The sequence below is a fragment of the Vidua chalybeata genome, chromosome 1 (assembly GCF_026979565.1).
Source record: "Vidua chalybeata isolate OUT-0048 chromosome 1, bVidCha1 merged haplotype, whole genome shotgun sequence".
Classification (NCBI taxonomy): domain Eukaryota; kingdom Metazoa; phylum Chordata; class Aves; order Passeriformes; family Viduidae; genus Vidua; species Vidua chalybeata.
In genome coordinates, this window is record NC_071530.1 from 21418073 (window position 1) to 21437721 (window position 19649).

A 19649-nucleotide genomic window follows, 5' to 3' on the forward strand; every position below is an offset into this window, starting at 1 on the left:
ATGACAGATCTTTTCCAGCCTAAATGATTCCACGAATTGAGACCAGAACCAAATAATTTTGTTTGATTTTCATTTTCTATTTGAATATTGTTCTGTAATGACTTTGTAACCAGAATAGCAGAGGGTGATCATCCTCTCTTTCAATAGTGTGTGATAATAAGCTCATTTTCTGGGAAATCTGAGTGTTGGACTACCCTCAGTCAGGGAAGGCTTTGAGCTTCAGGATGAAAACTGTAATCTGCAAAAGGGTAAAGCTGAATGGCTCTGTTGCTGTTATTTCTTTTTTAATTTGTGTTCACAACTGATGGTGTGCAATTCAAGCTGCATCTAGACGAGGTCTAGATGTGTAGGCACTATGTGAATGTCCATAGCTGATCATCTGGGGTGGTGGTGTAAGGGGAATGCTGGTACCTTTCCAGTTGCATGGTGTTGTAGTGGAATTTTTGGAGGTCCCAATGCAATTTAAACACAAGCATTGTATGGTAATACTTGAAAGTAGATGTTCTGTCTTGCTGCCTAAGGTTGTCAGAATGTGTTTAAGACCACATTTGTAGGTAATATTTGGCCCTCACTCTCCATGTTTATCCTGTGGAATAGAAAAAATATCACTAGGACTTGCATTATTGTTGTGGAATACCACACCATACAAGGAGACGAGTATGTATCTGAAAATGGATCCTTATCTTTCACTTTAGGACAAGTAGTGCAAAATAATGAAATGCCTTATGTTATTAGGATTAAAATGGAATTATTTTGAAGAGGAGTGAGGATGACTTACCCTTGATAGAAGAGGATCAGCACTGAACGGATTGGACAGAAAAAACTATGTGGGTCCTGTTGAGACGTGCCCATGAGTGCTGAGGGAGCTGGTCTTTATCTTTGGGAGGCCACTTCTGATAATATTTGAAAGATCTTGATTACTGGTGAAGGTTCCTGAGGAAAGGAAGAAAGCAGATGTTACTGTTGTCTTCAGGAAGGACAAGACTGATCAATCTTGCTTTAATTCCTGGGAATCCCTGGCAAATAATAATGAAAACCATTTCTGAGCATATGAAGGACAAGAAGGTGATTTGGAATGGGCAGCATGGGTTTCTGAAGAGGAAATTTTGCTTGACCAACATGGTAGCCTTTTAGGATGAGGTGACTGTCTTGCTGGATGAAGGAAGAAGAGTGAATACTGTTTATATTGACTTTAGTAAGGCTTCTGGCATATCAAAAGCTTTTAAAAAATCTTCATAGATGAACTAATAAAGTATGGGCTAGGTAGAGGACAGTCAGATGGGCTGGAAACTCTATCATCTGCTGGGCTCGAAGGTCAGTGATCAGCAACACATATGCCAGCTGTAGGCCAGTCTCTGATGGTGTACACCAGGGGTTCAGTAATTTTTAATATGGTCATTGGTGGTGAAGGGACATGCATGATGGGACAGATTGTACTCTGAGTTTGGGAGCTTCCAAAGCTGGAAGGAGTAGCTAATATACCAGATGGTTGTTATGCCATCAGAGGGAGCTTGATAGGCTGGAGGAACAGGCTAACAGGAGCCTCATGAAGCTCAACAAACACGGGGAAATGCCTAGTCATTCACCCAGGAGAAGATAACTTGCCACAGCAGCACAATGTCTGGGGCCTAATGTCTGGATGCAGAAGAGCCCTGGGGGTCTGGTAGACATGAAGTTGAGCATGAACCAGCATGTGGCCTTGCAGCAAAGCATGCCAGTGGTGTCCAGGGCTCCCTATAGAAGGAACATTGCCATCAGGTACAGAGAAGTGATCCTTTGCCTTGGTTCAGTGCTGAGGAGGACACATCTGCAGTTCTGTGTCTGTTCCTGGGCTCCCCATACAAGTGAGATGGAGACATACGGAAGTGAGCCCAGAGAGGGGCTGTGACAGTGATTAAGGTCTTCGATTATCTGACGTATGGGAAGAGACAGAGAAAGCTAGGATTGTTCAGATCTTTGCAATATGTGTGATTACTTGTGGAGGAGTAGATAAGATGGAGCCAGATATCATAGTAGTATCCAGTGACAGAATAAGAGGTGATGGGCACAAACTGAAATACAAGAAATTCCTTTTAAACATAAGAAAACTCCTCTTATTGCTACAGTGGTCAAGCAGTGAACAGGCTGCTACCAGGGTGATTGTAGAGTCTTCATCCTTGGAGATGCTTAAAATCCAACACAGTCCTAAGCAACTTGCTGCAACTGACCCTACAGAGATGAAGTGTTGGACAAGATGATCTCTAGGTTTATGAAGAAATGAAAAATAGTGGTTGCAGGCAAGCAGGTGTGATTGCAGCAAGACAGAGTTAAGATTTAATACTTAGGTTAACTATGTATTTGATAACTTGCCCTGCTGAAACTAGCTCATTGCTTGCAAAAGCAAGAAGAGATAGATGAGAGATGATGCAGATACTTGTTTAAATTTTTGTAATTGTGTACTCTTTCTTTGTTTCTTAGCAGCTATAAGTTGATTACAGGGTTACCAGTAGCAAGGCAAACCAGGTATTTATTAATGATAGTGTCCAGCAGCCTCAAAAATTACTTGGGCCTCATTGTGTAGGCGTTGATTCACCAGAAACACACCTCACTCACAGCCCTCCATTCTGTTTCCCACTGACTTCACAATCTAAGTATAAATATTACAGAAAATAAATTATACACCAGGTGAGTATAGGAAAAAAATGAGATGTGCCTGTATGGAAAATTACATCAGCAGTGCCCATTACTGACCATAGATTTCATGGTAAAAAGTCTTTAAGGAATGTTTAGATTAAAGTAATGACTAGTTTTGCAGATGTTTATGGAGGATTTTGGCCTATTATGCACATGATCTGAGAGAAATCCAAAAGAATTTAAAAACAGAAAAACTATCTACCAGTAACTGCATTTGGTATCAATCAAAGGTGGATATAACACAGGGACATGTGAATGAGAACTGATGGGCAAGTTGCTTGTAGACCATGAATGGGCTTGAAAATACAGGCAAATAGCTTGTAGCTGCTGCAGTACGGTGGCAGATGTGTGTGCTCAGTGTGTTAATTTACAAACAAATTTCCTGTATATTTAATTACTTGGAAGAACTCCATAGTATTTAGAGATGTAAATATATTTGATTTAGTTATCTGATAGATATTTCAGGTTTTCAGCAATTACATTAGTCTGCTATCATCTGTATTTATTTAAAAGTATGTATTTATGTTTTATTAGAACATACTGATTTATTTACAGACTTTTGAGAGGTGTTTAAAAGGTGTTTTCCCTTCAAATACTTGTTTTAGAAAAATTAATTCTCATTTACCCCCTTGCCTGTGAATATCTGAGTCTTGGAATAAATCTTAGTATACAGTTGTCTTTAAAATAAAATAATTTCTTTTTACAGTGAAGCCATTTCTTAATCAAGAAGAGTATCAAAGAACCAAGGATATAGTTAAAAATTTTGAAAATGGCATTGGAAAAGAGTTGCATCAGAAATTACTGGAGAGAGCCAAAATGAGAAGGAATTGGGTGTGTATTTAGATATGTAAGAAATCATAATTCAGTGTACAACATCTTAATTAAACTTGTGGAAAGTTGGTTATTCAGGATATAATTCAAAGGATCATTTTGCTTTTTTAAATCTTCAAATCTTCCTTACATCTGCCACTTGACCTGTGGATATGAACTCATTCACTTACATATGTGTAATTTGTTTTTTTCAAAGCTGAGTGGCTAAGAGACCTCACTAATTAAATTTTAAAGTTATTTACCAGCTTTTGAATGCTTTATCTGTCAGTCTCTCTTTCTATGACATTTGTCCCTTCTCCCTCCACCCTGGGAAAAAACAAAAAAACCAACAACAAAAAACCCAAACAACCCCCCCCCCCCAAAAAAACCAAAAAACCCCAACCAACCAAACAAAACAACAAAAAAAACCACCACCACAAAAAAAAAAAAAAAGAAAAAAACAAAAAAAAAAACCAAAACAAAAAAAAAACACCAAAAACAACAACAACAAAAAAAAACAACCCAAAACCCTGGAATTCAGAGTTTTGTTTCTTTTTTTTTTTTCTTCTCAGAAGGAAACTATGTGGTAGCATTTTAAAGTTGTCTTTTAACAGAGAAGGCTTTACAAGGAAGGTCATTACCAAGTGGAATTCATGAGGGCTTTCTAAATCCTAACAGGACACTCTCCAGAGTGGGGATTTTCAGATGGTGGCAAAAAATGTGCATTACAAATGGTCTCTCTCACATCCCCTCTCAACACAAGTCTAGTTTCCTTCTATTCTTCATGGAGTAGTCTGTGATATTCACAGCAGCCACAATTGACATCTGCAAGAGTTTAAGATGATGAGTTATCAGGGAAGAAATACCATAATTTACAGTTTAATATTCTTAAGCAGCATTGAATTTTATTTCAAGCTTGAAAGCAGAAGAGCTAAATGTGTCATTATCTTCATCAGTTAGTTTTGAACCATTGTCCTGCCTTGAGTTATATAGGACCTCCTATTCAGAGTATTAAAATAAAAAAGTGAAAAGCAGGTAGTTGAACATAATTGTTAAAGAACTAATGAATAACAGTAAGTTCTGATGTTAAACATTTTTTCATTTCAGCTGGAGGACTGGTGGCTGAATGTGGCTTATCTTGATCTTCGCATCTCAACACAAATACACTGTAATATGGGGGGCCCTGGTCCCTATATTGAGCACTGCTGGCCACCAAAAGAGGGCACTCAGATAGAAAGAGCATGTGTAAATATATGGCACACCCTGAAATACTGGGATCTCCTACGAGCGTAAGACTTTAAGAAAAAAATTACTGATCCTAAATATTGATGGTCTCTGTATCCTTAATTGCATATGTGTGTTCATGTCCATTGGCATGCATTCTTTGCTGTAATAGCCAGGTTTGTCTTACCTTGATTTAATTCCATTGTTTTAATTTCTCTTGCTTAATGTTGCTGTGTTTGTTACTACAGAGAGAAGGTTGCCATAGAGAGATCTAGGAGTACTGTTCTGGACATGAACCAATTTCGAATGCTCTTCTGCACTTGCAAAATTCCTGGACTTACCAGAGACTCTCTCTGCAGTTATTTTAAAACTGGTAAGCAAATGAAAATTGGGGATTAATATAAGCAAATTATTTTTATTAATATGCTAAAGGAGTGGTCAGTTTAACCGTAAAATTCTTGCTTTCTTGAGCACTAAATCAGCTACTGGTTGTAGAGTGTTCATATAATGAAGCAAAGAAGGTGCTTCATCTACAAATGCCCTTTTTGGTCCAATATTTAGTTCTTATCAAATTAGAGTAAAACAAAGCTCTGCTTCAAATTGTGTATAACCAGCCTGATGCCTGTAATAAACATACCAGCATTAAGAATTGGTGAAAGACAAATTCTGTGTGTTGTAAGTATGTGTGGATTCAGCAAGGAACACTCATTTCAGCAGAGGGAGTTCCTGCCTACAAGAGATACAAATAAATGAAATTTGCTGCTAGATAATGGCAATGACTTGAAAGAATTTTTAACAGTGAAAGTTATGTGTGACTTCTCTTGGCTTTTAAAATGTCTTCAAGTTTGCAGAATTGAACAAGAAAAGTCTGTAGGACTTGCTGAGTTTTTTCTGTATCTGTTACTTTATCCCCGAGGTTGGATTTTCATTTATTCCTGTTTTTCATTTCAGAGGCTGAAGGTGAATGTCCATCTCACTTGATAGTCCTGTGTCGAGGTCGAGTATTTGCATTTGATGCTATGCATGAAGGCAGCATGCTGACTCCTCCAGAGATTTTCAGGTTTTCAAAATGCTTATTTTAAATGAGCTGTCTTATTTAAGCTACATACAAAAGAGGCTTTTTTTTTTTCAATTCCCTTGACATCAAAGAATTAGGTGTGAGAGAGGCTACAGCTTCTCCTTTAGCTGAAAGGTTCAGATTTGAGTAAATCCTTGTTCAGTGGATGGAAATTTCTTTCCGTGTACTATTGTAATACGTCTGTAGAGCATCATACAAAAGGGCCGAAAGAAGATACTTTAGTAGGAAATACCATTTTTTATGGTTTCTTTACATTTAATTAGTAGGATTACAGCTATCATCATTCCTTCCAGGTACAATCTGCATCGCTACTTAATCATTATCAAAGTTGAAGCACTCTCATGTGTTGAACTCTCCTGTTACATACAGATGTATTTTCAGCATATGTCTCTTGTGACTGATTTGGTATCTATATGCATCTCCTTACTAAAAAAGGGTTGTTAATTTTGCCAGGGAATAACTTAATGCAATAATCAAAGTGCTGCTTATAGTGCACAACAGAAGGCTTGTAATTAAAATAGGCAAAAAGTGGATGGCCAAATTCCTTGGGCAAGATAAACCTAACTAGAGAATCTAAAAATCACTTTTTAAAAATAGTCTGGTAGTTTAATAGCTAATATTTTAACATGCATTTCTAATTTTTGTAGTTGTACCTGTTAAGTCAAGCCAGTAAGAAATAAATGAACACTTGGAATGCAGACAAAACCCCCTAAATCTATTGTCTATAAGAAGGGCAGGTTGGGTTTGGTTTGGTGGGGCTTTTTTTTGTTTGGCTTTATTTTTGTAAGGTCATCATGTGTGTCTCATTTTTGATACTATGTAACTGATGATCAATAGTTATATTAAATAGGCAAGAGTGCCAAAACAAAGAAGAAGCCAGATTAAGTGCCTGTAGTTTATGGAGTTTCTTTAACATGGAGAACAGCATGTGGAAAACTGAATTTGCAAACTAAAACTTAACCCTCTCTTAATTATTCTTCAAAAGGAAAAGGTAGGAAGAAAATTACTGTTGTGTAGTTCAGAATCTACATTCAGGATGTACTGTAGCAAGTGTTCTGCGTTAAAGTTTGTCTTGAGGGGAAGGTTTGCCCTGTATGTGATTAGCTCCTGTAGAAGCTGTAAAGCTGCAGTATGGCAAATGTCTGCTGCTCTGCAAAGTCTCAGCCTGCACTGTTGAAGTCTTAAATCTAGTTTTAAATTAAGCGTGTAACAATGTTTTAGCACTACAATTGTTTATGTGTGGTTGTACTGGGCTTGTAGGTGCTGAATGACTGAAACCTGTGCAGGTCTTCAATTGTCCTTAGAATCTAAGAGAGCTGATTCATGCTTCCTGAAAATTCACACTGGCTTGTGAATGTTGAACCAAAATTCCAGCTTTGCAAAAAAGAAAGAGAAACGCAAGGTGACATTTACCTTCTCTCCATCTGTTGTTAACTTCAGTTTTTGAAATCTTCTTAAAGGCAACTTACATATATACAGAAGAAATGCTACAGTGAACCAGATGGACCAGGACTGGCAGCCCTAACAAGCAATGAAAGGACCAAATGGGCAGAGGTAGAAATACTTCAGCAGCAGGTTTCTGGGAAAAGCATTGTGATCACTGGAAAAACATTATTTCACTTAGCTTTGTCTTTTTACGTCTTCTAGTTACGGGAATATTTGATTCATCTTGATCCAAAGAACTTAACTCTTCTGGAAAAAATTCAGAGAAGTTTGTTTGTGGTTGGCCTTGATGATTGTAGCCCTCATGCAACTCCTGAGGACTACACTGAGGTAGTTAAGAATTTTTGATTCATATCTGATCATCTTTACATAAAAATTTCTCCTGCATATATACAGAAGTAGCGCCTCTTGCTCTTTCAGAACAGGAAAAATGAAGCAGGTAAATATGTAAAAAATGTGCTTTTTTGATCCATAGTAAAACTTAAATAGTTTTAATTGTTAGGCCATTGGAAATGGGAATGGCTGAAATCTACCTTCATAACATTTTAGCCCTCTATCCTTCAGGGTCATCAAAGACATAGTCATTAACGTTTTAATCACACTTTTAATTAATAACTTGGCCCTGTAGTCATGTTCCTCTTGAATTGGATGAAAATGTCATCTGTCAGGGAGGTCTTGCTATCTTAATGTAGACTAGGTTTAGCTTACAAAGACTGGCAGTGTTCTTGGTGTTTTTTAGACTTCACAGTATGTTTCTTCTGCTTTAGCTTACAAAGCTGGGGCTAACAGGCGATCCAACTGTGCGCTGGGGAGATAAATCCTACAATAGCATATTCTTTTCCAATGGAACCTGTAGTGCATTCTGTGATGTAAGTTATTTTTTTTTTCCACATTCTGAGTATTTATTTAATGAATTTTCCCCTTCAGAGTATTAAGTGCTTAATGTATTACTCTTTAACGTAGCCTTGTTTACCTGGCACCTGGTCTAGTAAGTTTCCAAAAGCAGTCTCCTTTCTCATGTTCTTTGCTCTCTCATGGTGTTTGCCATTACACCATACTTGAATTAACAACAGGATCTGAAGTCATAATCTTATTTCTGAAAGTACTTAATGATTAGTTCCAAAGGAATAAAAATACAATACACAAGAAAGCTCTAAATTAACTCTTTGTTTGATGTATCCATTTGAACAACTGTGTTTTTTAAGCTATGTTATTTTAAACTCATTATTACATGGCCAGCAGGGCTTGTATTTTTCCTTAAATCTGCCTTTTCATGGCAGTAATACATTGTACTTCCCTGTCCAGCTGCAGAGCAGTTAAAACAGTGGGTGGACTTAAAATACTTCTGTATTTATTGCAGAACTATAAAACAAGTCCAACACTGCACAGTAAAGCTGTTGGTCGACAGGAAAAGGAGCAGAATAGGGAAAAAAACAGAAGAGTTTGATCTTCTTGCTGTTATGCAAAGAAATGTAATATCTTCTCTTATCTGATTCTAGCATTCTCCTTTTGATGCCATGGCTTTAATTACCATGTTATCTTATGCTGAAATGAAGATTATTGAAAATGAGGGAAAATGGAAGGTATCTATCTTTTATAAACTTTCAAGCTTATCAGTTAACGTGCCTTTTCTTATGGATAACATTTTCTGGTTTTGCATCTTTTTTTCTGTCTTGATCTTCCCAGGGATCAGATAATGTGAGGGATATTCCATGGCCAGAGGAACTTGTATTCACAGTGGATTCAAAAATTGTGAATGAAATCGGATGTACTAAAGAATTGTATTACAAGAAGGTGAAATTTACTCCTGGTTCTCTTAGTTGTTACTGATAACTAATTTTTTTCATTCTATTTCCATGCTTTTAGTTGAGGTTTTAGTTTTAGTTTTTCATGTTTTTAGTTTTTCATGCTGGAGAAGAGGAATGGCTATGTTCCTGATGAATTTATGAATTTAACACCATGGTTAAATTTGTTACATCATGGTTTATGTTGAGTGTGTTTTATTTGCAGAGGACCAAGTTGTGATATTTCTTGACTTCTGTTATTTTTCCTCCTTTGGTATGGCAGGTATCTGACTTGCAGCTGGTGTCTTACGCCTTCACATCCTTCGGCAAAGCATTGATTAGAAAGAGGAAACTTCATCCTGATACGTTTGTGCAGCTTGCCCTTCAGCTTGCTTATTACAAATGCCACGGACGGTAAGAAAATACCAGATTAGGAATAAAAAACTAGTTATTGAGTAGAGGTGTTCAGTGGCTTTGCAACGTTAGTATGTAATTTGCCATGGGGATGTAAGAATGAATAACTAAGGGGTTTTTGCAGTAACAGTTGCATAGAGCCATACTTGCTTCAGAAGAATTATGTTCTTGTGCCCATAGGGATAATAGATATACATATTATGGAGTGGATGGTAGAACCCAGTCTGTGAAAACTTGAACTTGGGCCATACAAAGGAAACACTTGGGGGAACATGAAATGCATAGTGGGTCGGATTCTCTAATGTCAAATAGTTGCTCAAATGTAGAAGAGAGTTTTGGCTGTAGCATGTGGCAGCCACCAGTAAAATGTTTAGTCTTCTAAGCCTGTAAAAGGCCTCACAAACTTCAGTGTCTCACTTTCTTTAGCAATATTGGGCGTGAAGGTTTAGGCAGAATAATAGAGATGAAGATAGTCACCCTTCAAGTGCCTGCCTCTGCATTTTTGGATGTGACATTTAATTTTGTATTATTGATTAAAAGGTGTCATTCTTTTTGTTATTGGTGTTCCCAAATTTCTATTTGCTAACTAGCAATCATTATGGCTTGTGTAAGTCATTACTGACCAGCAGAGTATTGCTTACTTCAGAAGGAGGAGGGTTTCATCATAGGAGTGTGATGTTTTTGTCACTGGTGAGGTGTAACTCAACAAAGGTTGGTTTGCTGAACATGAGGACATTAATTATCTGACTAAAATAGCCTTGCTCTGTTGTAAACATGCAAGTATATTTGATGTAGGTTGTATATTAAGTGGTAGACTGTAGTAGAGCTGGAGTTGCTCCATGTAAAAGCTTGATGGCTGTCAGTGTGCAGCAGAGGAGGTTTTGACCTTTCCCTCTAAATGCTTTGGAACACATAGCTTATTTCAAATGTGTCTCTTAATTTATGAGGGTTTAGCTGGTGTAGGTGGAAGTACACGGTGAAACTGAAACTTGTGTAATATCAGCTGTTTTTTGCTAGAGGCTAGTAGATCTGTAGTCTGCAGAAAATGTCCATGGCAATGCAGTCTTTTCAAGGTATGAGTATAGTACTTTTTTCAGTCATCTGTCCCATCAAACCACATAGAGTTGCTTTGTGGGTCTTTTTCAGAAACATAAGTTATAAAAAAATTAATGGGCTTCTGGTACTTGTAACTGAGCTTGATGTGCAAGATCTTTTGCAGGACTCCTTTAGCCCTTGAGATAGCAAACAGTTTTGTTATGTTAATGAGACACTCTTCCTTAATTTTTGTTCTTAGTCCAGGCTGCTGTTACGAAACTGCCATGACCAGGCGTTTCTATCATGGCCGCACAGAGACCATAAGACCATGTACTGTGGAAGCAGTGGAATGGTGCAAGTCCATGTTGGATCCTTCTGACAGTGTAAATACTGAAATCCTACTTTAATTATTATGTATTTAGAAGGCCTGTCATCTGAACCACTTCAAACTCGCTTTTTTGTTGTCTCATTGATGGGAGTTGGCACCTTTCCAGGGAGACAAATTTTAAATGTTGGGTTGCTTGAACTCTGATTCTGGTCATTGTGACTGAGATGTGCTGTCATGTGTGGTTTTGTGTGCTATTTACCTTTTGATTTCAAGAATGTAACTGCCTCAAATTACATTCACACTGATTTATTTCACACCTCAAAAAGTTCCTGGGTTGGAGCCAAAGTATTGTGCTGTGCAGTTGTTCTGTTTTAATTTTCAGGTGAAATCAGGAAATGTTTATCTAATAGTTGCATCTGAGAGCAAGATTGAAAGATGTTTGTGTCCTAGTGGTAACAGGGGTATGTTCCTGAGTTTGTCTCTAAGTAGCTGAACTGGAGACCTTTTCTTTTCCCAGCAACTACCCTCTGGCACTTGGCTGGCAAAGCAGGTCATGCCTTGCTTGCCAAGCAAGAGCTCTGCTAAAGCTCTTTCTGTTGCCCTCACTGTACATTTCTCAGAGCCTAAGAAATTAAGCAAGGAGAAGGTTTTTGAGACAAAGGGCAACACATCTTTAGAAAAATCAAAATCTGTATTATTAATGCATCTGAAAAGTACAGCAAAAGACAGCTGTCAGAAAGCATGTGTGATAATAATTCTGGCCTTTAAGAACATGTTTTCCTGGTCTTCACTGGCTTCTTTTGGCATGTACTGCAGTTTTAAAACTCAGTTTTCTGGCCATCTTCCAAATCTGCTTTCCTATTCCAAATATGGATTCCTATTATTTCCCTGCTCCTCAGTTACTTTCTAACCAATTATCAGGCTTCTGTGGTTATTACTAGTACTAGTGTGTAACTTTCTGTGTATACTAACTGTAGTATTTTTCTCTTTGTAATGTTAAATAGCATCTACAAATATCTCCCTATTATTGTTTTGTTGTTTTTTTTTAATACTAACTCCTGGAGCTTAAAAAAAATCTGTTCAATAGTATTGAAATTAACATGCTTGAAAGTCTGTGTTTATGTAATTTTTAATACCTTAAAGTCAGATGCTTTGAAATTATCCTTTTGTCTTAAATTTTCTTTTGCCCCTTGTCTGCTTGATAGCTTGATTTTTATCCAAATCGAGTGGCTTCTGTCCTTGTTTCACATTCTCTGCTGCAGCCTCTTGTGTGATGAATGAAAGGATAAATAGTCCTTCTTAAGTAGTCAAGGAGCTATCAAGATCTAAGGTTTTGGAAGTGAAGATCTTGAGCATCTAGGACTGTTTGTCAAGTCTCCTTTACAAAAACCCTGTTATTTGTATTCTCTCTGACTTTAATATAAAAGTTTTAATATAAACTTGGAAAAAGCATAATGCTGGGCAGAATTGGCAATCAGCAGAGAAAATTTGGGAATGCACCTAGTAGGAGCTAGTGTCCTTCTGAATAAATGGTATAGTAGAAGGTTTTTGGGTTTGATCACTCTAGTTCACACTGGTTCCTTTCCATTGTTTCAGATTATTTGGGAAAGAGTATGAAGTTTAGAATATTGTTCAGTTCAAAAGTGATCTGAGTAAAATAACAGAGATACAGGAAACAAGCAAGCACATTTTCCTGAAAAGGGAATTTGGGTTTGGGAGAAAGGGTTTGAGAGAGGTTCTTATGTACCTTTCAAGTTCCTCCATTTTCTTCGATCTAAAATTGTGAAAAACGATGAGAGGGAAAAACCTGCTGATCTGTGATTGCTGATGTGTTACTCATTTGGATTGATTTTTCTTTTTCTGTCTTTTTGCTTTTTATTTTAATCTTGCCCTTTACAGAATTATCAACGGCTACAGCTGATGCATAAGGCATTTGCAAAACACAATAAAATGAGGAAAGAATGTGAAAATGGAAAAGGTACTCTGGGATTAAAATTTTTGGGGTTTTTTTGCATGGGTGAAAAGGGAATACCATTGTATGCTAGTTCTCTGTTTCCTTATTTTCAACCTGAATAAAAACTACCCCTTAACATTTTATACTTTTAATTTTGAGGAGAAGAATAAAACCTGCTCCTTGCACCCATCCTTGTACCCCAAAAATAAGTTCAGTTGGAATATTTATTCAGTTTTTCTGCCTAGCAAATCATTACTTTGGAATACCTTCCAGTCAAGTATGTGCTTGGCTGAAAAGTGAAAAAGGTGGTCTTTAGGACACAGGAGAGATTAGAGTGAGATTCTAACCCAGCTGTGTTAGTGCTCTACACCATTCTGTGAATAAGAAAGAGTAGCTGGGAAATGAACCTGATGAACTTCATACTCTCTCCACCCTGTCATCACAATTCGGAGCAGTCATGGCCCTGAAAACCTTTTCGCTGTGTTGACATAATTGCCCGTGGGCCACTTCCACTGTGAGGAGCTCTTCCTCCTTGACTGAAGTGGGAGTTTTCTTGGGTTTTGTTGGGACTGTGCTGCATCTCTGTTACTGAAGTAATTTGCTTTTGAGCTCAGTGCTGCAAGTTGAAAGTGTTGAAGACCTCTTAGATCAAATATGTGGGAAATGTTTTTGGATGCCACAATATGATGCTGTTGTTTATCTGTCCTTCAGCTGCTATTTGAGCTCCCAGCTGAACAGACCAGAAGAAGCAGAAAAACTGGGAATGCTGCTGTTAATGATTCAGTATTTGCATTTATTTGACAGGCTTTGATCGTCATCTTCTGGGTCTCCTGCTCATAGCGCAGGAGCAAGGACTGCCGGTGCCAGAACTGTATGGGGATAAGGCCTTCACAGCCAGGTAATTCATATTCTTGTCCCATGGGAAGTTGTATCCCTTGATACCAAGGCCTTTGCTACACTGGCCTTATGTGTGCTGATGTCTTGATCTCTATGACAAAATCACTCTTTCGTAAAACTCACTTTGGTTTAAATTACTTTCAAAAGTGTTGTTTTTGTTTTGTGTTCTTTCACAGTGGAGGAGGTGGGAATTTTGTCCTTTCAACTAGTCTGACTGGCTACACTAGGTTTAGTGGATCTGCACTCCCTATGGTACAACATGGCTATGGCTTTTTTTATGCAATTAGAGATGACAGGTAAGGATATAATTTCATTTTGAATATGGCTCTGCATTTGTCACAGAGGAAAAGGCTAGAATGAGAAAAGGAAAATACTGAAGAAATACGGCTCATTGTGTCAGAAGAGATTGAGAAGTGAGATACATGAGAATAGACGCATTGGCATTCTGGGAATGCACATGTGGGAGGAAGAAAAAGTGATGGAGGGCAAGTGAGTACCAAGATACTGACAATAAGCAGAAATAAAGAGTAGGGAAGGTGAAAGAAGGGAGCAACAAAAGGACTTTAAAATAGATTAACTTTAAAATAGGCTGTCACTTTAGAGATCATTTTGTTACATGTAAAAGTGTTTTTTGGCTGAGCTAGAGCAGATAAGAGGACAGGTGAGCATACTGCCCATCATTCGTGGCAGTGACACATATCTTGAGAGGCTAAAGCATTTGGTTTCACTTCTCCAAAAATCACACGATTTGAAAAGATCCAACTTTGGCTTAACTGGTCTTACGGACAAAAATTACTGCTGTTTTATGAAATCCAAAACCACTTTGGTTAGAATGTGTAGAGATAAATTGCTACTTTAGGTGTAATTCAAATGACTTCTTCCTAAAGCTAGGCAGGGGTTGTGTGCCCATTCAAATCAGTTTGAGAATACAAGCCATTAATACTTTGATCTATGGCTCTCTTTAAATAAATAGAACTAGATCAAGATATACCTTTTATTAGATAAATAGAAAATAAGTACCTAAAACCTTAAACTAATTGCAGAAAAAGAAGAAATATAATTCACAGCATTTTCAAATACAAACAGAAAAGTTGTGTCAGTGTGTATGTAGTAACAGGTATTTAAATCAAAGTATCTGATTTCAAGATGTGTCAACATTATTGCTTACTGAAGGCACTAAGGATCTGAGTCCTCTTTCAGTGTTGAGACAGTATGTTTATGTAACAATTTTTACTTCAGAATTTGTGTCAATAATTCCACATTTCAGGACAATTCATGTAACTTTATCCTAGACCTTGACAATTAAGCACAGTGACTTCACTGTTTTCTATATTGGTAGGATCGTTACTACCTGTTCTTCTTGGAAATCCTGTCCAGAGACTGATGCAGAAGTGCTGTGCAGAACTCTGTTCCAGTGTTTCCATGATGTGCTGCAGCTAACACTTACAGCTGAGCTGTAAGCTTGATAATAATGTAAGAGGATTTGCAAGCTCACATGCTGTATGTAGTACTTAAAAATTAAATGCTACTCAAGAGTACTGTTAAATCCAAGACATTTAATGATCTATGTGACATGTATCTATTTTTGAGAGATTTACTGTAGTAACAGTACCCATTTAAGAATAATGTAGCCATTTGCAACAGCAATGCAAGCAGTAGTACCTTACCTGTGTAGAACTATGCAATATTAAAATATGCCACAACAATGCAAACATACTTAGGGATGGGATGTTGTAGTGGAAAATTGATGAGAGACCTGTATTTATGACCTTAGTAGTCATATGTAGAATAGTTTGTAGTCTGCTGATAGTGTTTATGCCAGTTGAGCACTTAACTGAGTACTTAAAAGTAACCACACTATCCTCTTATGTGATTATGCTTCCTATTCAGAGTGGTTAATGAAACAGAATGCCTCCATCGGGTTATGTGGTATTTTAGAAGTTATCTTTCATTTTTTGCTATCAGGATTATACCAAATAAATGTTGTATCCATGAATGGGGATGTTCCCACTACATTTGTAGTTAGTATGAGAGCACTACAGTTTGAAGTATTTTGAAGAAGACTCACTCAATAGTAAAGACAGAAAGCAGCATGAGTTTCAAATTTTTCGGTTTTCATTCTCTAGTGAACTGTGAATATCTGCTGCTTTACACTAATAATGCACAGTAAAAATAAGCACTGAATATAGTTTGATACAGTTCTCAGGATTTTAATACTTGATTTCTCTGAGCAACTTTGTATTTTCCTGTTACAGAAATAAAATTTTCCAAAAATCAACCTTGTCTTAATTAATTTATGTCTGGACTGTTTAATGTAGTGTAGCAATACTGTGAGAGAAAGATGATCTTGGTGACAGGTGAATTTGAAACAGAGATTCTAAAGTACCCATTGTTTTTTCTCTAGCTTTTAAAGTTTCAGAGAGATCAAATACAATTATTTATTTTACAGAAACAACTCAATTTTCAGCTAACATGGAACCAGTCTCTTTGCCCTCTGGAGGCTCTGTTGCATATATTTTGTCCACAGTAGCAAGAACACTTCCCCTTTTGATTTCTTCCCTCAGTGCCTGACACTTCCCTGCAGTCCAGGGTGTGTTACACTGTGTCTTGTTGCCTCAAAAAGTGGTCCCCTCATTTCAGCTTTTATTTTCCTTGCCTTTACTGAGCTTCCTGTACATCTTGTCTCAATTACATCTGACAACCATTCAGTGTTTAATAGTTTGAGATTTTCCAAAACCCACATGGAGAAAGAATCCATCCCTGTTCTGCAATGCTTTTAATAACCCAGCCTCTTTCCCAGAGGTAAATGACCTTCTAAAATCTCATGGGCAGTGAAGCCTGTGTCCTTATAATGCTGTGATTTCTCTGAGATAGATTAGGATTTTGGATCAAGCTATGTGTGACTATTTTTATTCTTTAATTTAATAAACTTTGTCTGATAGTTACAACCTTTCACACCTCAACTGGGTTAGTAAACTTGGTTGCAGTTGTGATAAGGACATTTTGCTTTGAACGTTCATTCAAACCAGCCTGAAGTCTGATGAAGGGTGTGATTTTGCATTTATTTGCATTTATTTTCCATACACCTACTCCTGCCTTTCTGAGGATTTCTGGGAACATAGAAATCCTGACAGAAATACAGAAAAAGGACAACTTTTTCAGAAAGTGAATTATTGAGAAAATGGCATTCAATCACCAGCATAACCAGAATTTCCTGTTCAGCTGACACAGTCTGAGCCTTGCCTAGAGAAACTGAAGCCAGAAGAGTATTCAGGGAGAAAAAATTTAAATTCTGTGAGTTGTAAGAGCTGCTTGTTATGTACTGTGGATGCATGAATTCATGAGTGTGTTATTAATTTCCTTGTTGTGTAAAGCATTTCATCTCCAGTGCCTCTGCCCTCAAAGCCTCCCGTTTTTGTGCCCTTCTCCCTGAGTGCAGATGCACTGTGCTGCAGTGCTGATCTCAGTGCCTGGAGCTCTCCACCCAATCCTTTGCTTTCAGTTTGGCAAGTCAGTGAGGCTTTTTTAATACTGTTTTGTACTCTTTAATTTGAGGAACTATGAATTTTGTGCTGGTGGAAGAGGGTTGGATTCTTAAAGCAAATGTACCTCAGGTATTTATTAGTTATGAGTTTTTAGGAAACTATTTATGGAATTGTACCAAACCCACATGTATTGAAACATCCTTATCAGTCTTTATCTAAAAGACTGAACCTGCTGTGGTGCTGCACTTCAGCAGCTGGTCCTGCCCACTCTCATGCATTTTATGTCCCACTTTGAACATTGACCAGAGAAGAGTAGGTGCCTTTTTCAGTCCAGAGCTGCTGCTAATTCTCTTGCTCTACAACCTTTCACTCTGAACCACAGCAATCTTGTCTGCATTTTGGATGGTGGATGAGGTGGTGAGCTACAAGGATGCACGTGTGACCTTTACTGTCTTTGTCTGACAGTTCCTGACAGTCTGCACAATGGAAAAACCAAAAGGTGAATTAAAAACCAGTACAGCAGCTGTTCCCACCTGTGGTGTCTCTAGTCTGTTATCTGTGATAGAACAATGACAGAGCTTCTATGGCCTTGGAGATGAAAAACTTTATCCTGATGACTAGTTCAGGTTCCTATTTGTACATCTGGGATGAGGGACAAGAGACAGTGCTCACTGTATTTTCATTTGCCCCAGAAATCAGGTCAAACAGACTTTTCCAGGGTCACAGTCTGGCCCTTCTTTTCTGCTGCAAGCATATCTTAGTTGATTAGTTTTAGAAATTGTCCTAAACAAATTGGCCTGGCTCATTTGACATGCACTTTCTGGCTCACTTCTAGCAACATGGAAAATGGCTCCAAGTTCAGTCCCACTCATTGCAACCCAAAAACCAAATAATTGCAACTTAATCCACCAAAGAGTTCCATATAATCAAATAACATGCTGGATAATATTGTATTTCAGTTTTAAGCACTAAGAAAGCATCTACTTGGTATACACACATAACACCCACTCAGGACCTAAGTTTATTGGTGTTTATGTTCATTTTTAAAAATAATATTTCAATACATTGTTTAAGAAGCATTCTGTAACTTGTTTGATGCTTGCAAACTTTGTCCAGATATAAGCTATTTTTTTTTTTATTCAAAGTAACAACAATGCAAGTATTTTCCATGGCTGCTGAAGCAGTCTGTGTCTGGGAGAAGATATTCATCAACAGAAAAAACAATTTAATGGATATTTTTAGACATAATCCAATGGATAACTGCAGTAGAAGTGAGTCTACATCCTATTGAGAGCATAGTCACAACATTTGTGGATATGCTGCTATTAAATATATCCAATTAGACTGAATTACAGCATTGAAGCGGAGCCAGCACACATTGTAGCAATGAGAGTTTATTTTCCTTGTGTAAGCTGTCATGAGGATAATGCCATGGGGCTGTCGCTGCTCTGCGATACAGTGAACAAGCCCACATCACCTGCAAGGAGCTGCAGGGTAAACATACATCCTGTATTGTCAAAAGCAAGCAGTGATTTGGAGCTTGCCCATAAAGAAATTATCTTTCACAGGGTATCTTCTCAGCATTTTTTGGAAATCGGGAGTTTTTCCAAACTCCTAAAGGGGAAATTCCAAACCCAGTGCTATTTAAACACCTAAAGGAGAACCACTGTTCGTTCCTAAAAATGTAGAGACACATTTTCCTGGCTCATACAACAGTTTGGCATCTAATCCCTATTCATTTTATATCTTTGAAAATCTTCCTGTTTTGCACAGAAGAAAAATAGTAGAAGTTCTCAAAAATTATTAGTTTTTTTTAAGCTAGGTACCCAGTCGTAATTGAAAACTAGAGGAAGCTCATGCCTTAATTTTCTTAATGCTCCCAAATATTAAGAGAATTTACTTTCATCTAATTAATATCAACAGCAAGTCTTATAATAACAGCAGTTGGTTTAGCCTTGGTCAGGAATCTAGCAAATCAAAACTCAATATGCATCTCAGAAATCAGTTTTGCAAAGTATATTCATTAAGCACTAAATTCGCTACAGCTCATAATTTAGTTTGTAAGTACTCATTTTGTGGGAGAAGAAAATTTAAAATTATCCACTGGATATGTGATTATATCACTAGATATGTCTAGAAAACCAGTCAGTATGTGGGACTGAAGCTCAATTCTTTCACACTTTCTGTCACCCATGTCAGACTTGTGCACTATGGAATCCCACTGCCTTCACAGAAGCTCCCCATAGTGTCTGTACCCCTCTGAATTGTTGCTCATGGATTGTACCAGGAGCTACTTCATTCATTAGAGAAGTGTATGATAAATTTTGCTGCTCATAAAGAAGGCATGAAATTCATTTACTCTATTTTAACTATGTAATTTCTGCACTGCCTTTCAATGAATAGTTTATTTTTACCTCTGGTGTGTGAAAATGGCATTTCTTGATAGGCAGTATTCCAGGAAGAACCTCACTTTTAAAAGAGTAGATTTCCACCTGGCACTAAAAATAGATGCTTGAGACTTGTT

General features: G+C 37.4%; 1 protein-coding gene across 5 annotated transcripts in view; it reads left to right on the forward strand.

Annotated features, from left to right (window-relative positions):
* The window catches only part of CROT (carnitine O-octanoyltransferase), a 19448-nt gene extending 3530 nt beyond the window's left edge, over positions 1-15918 (forward strand). For all 5 annotated transcript variants that reach the window (XM_053950539.1, XM_053950530.1, XM_053950505.1 and 2 more), the window contains exons 3-17: positions 3380-3504; positions 4591-4772; positions 4956-5080; positions 5659-5767; positions 7246-7339; positions 7433-7558; positions 7996-8097; positions 8728-8811; positions 8915-9022; positions 9296-9426; positions 10721-10844; positions 12689-12767; positions 13548-13641; positions 13817-13936; positions 14980-15918. In XM_053950539.1, the coding sequence (XP_053806514.1) occupies positions 3380-3504; positions 4591-4772; positions 4956-5080; positions 5659-5767; positions 7246-7339; positions 7433-7558; positions 7996-8097; positions 8728-8811; positions 8915-9022; positions 9296-9426; positions 10721-10844; positions 12689-12767; positions 13548-13641; positions 13817-13936; positions 14980-15100 (1724 nt within the window). In that variant the 3' untranslated portion in view covers positions 15101-15918. The remainder of the gene's footprint in view (positions 1-3379; positions 3505-4590; positions 4773-4955; positions 5081-5658; positions 5768-7245; positions 7340-7432; positions 7559-7995; positions 8098-8727; positions 8812-8914; positions 9023-9295; positions 9427-10720; positions 10845-12688; positions 12768-13547; positions 13642-13816; positions 13937-14979) is intronic.
* Positions 15919-19649: the final 3731 nt, after the last annotated feature.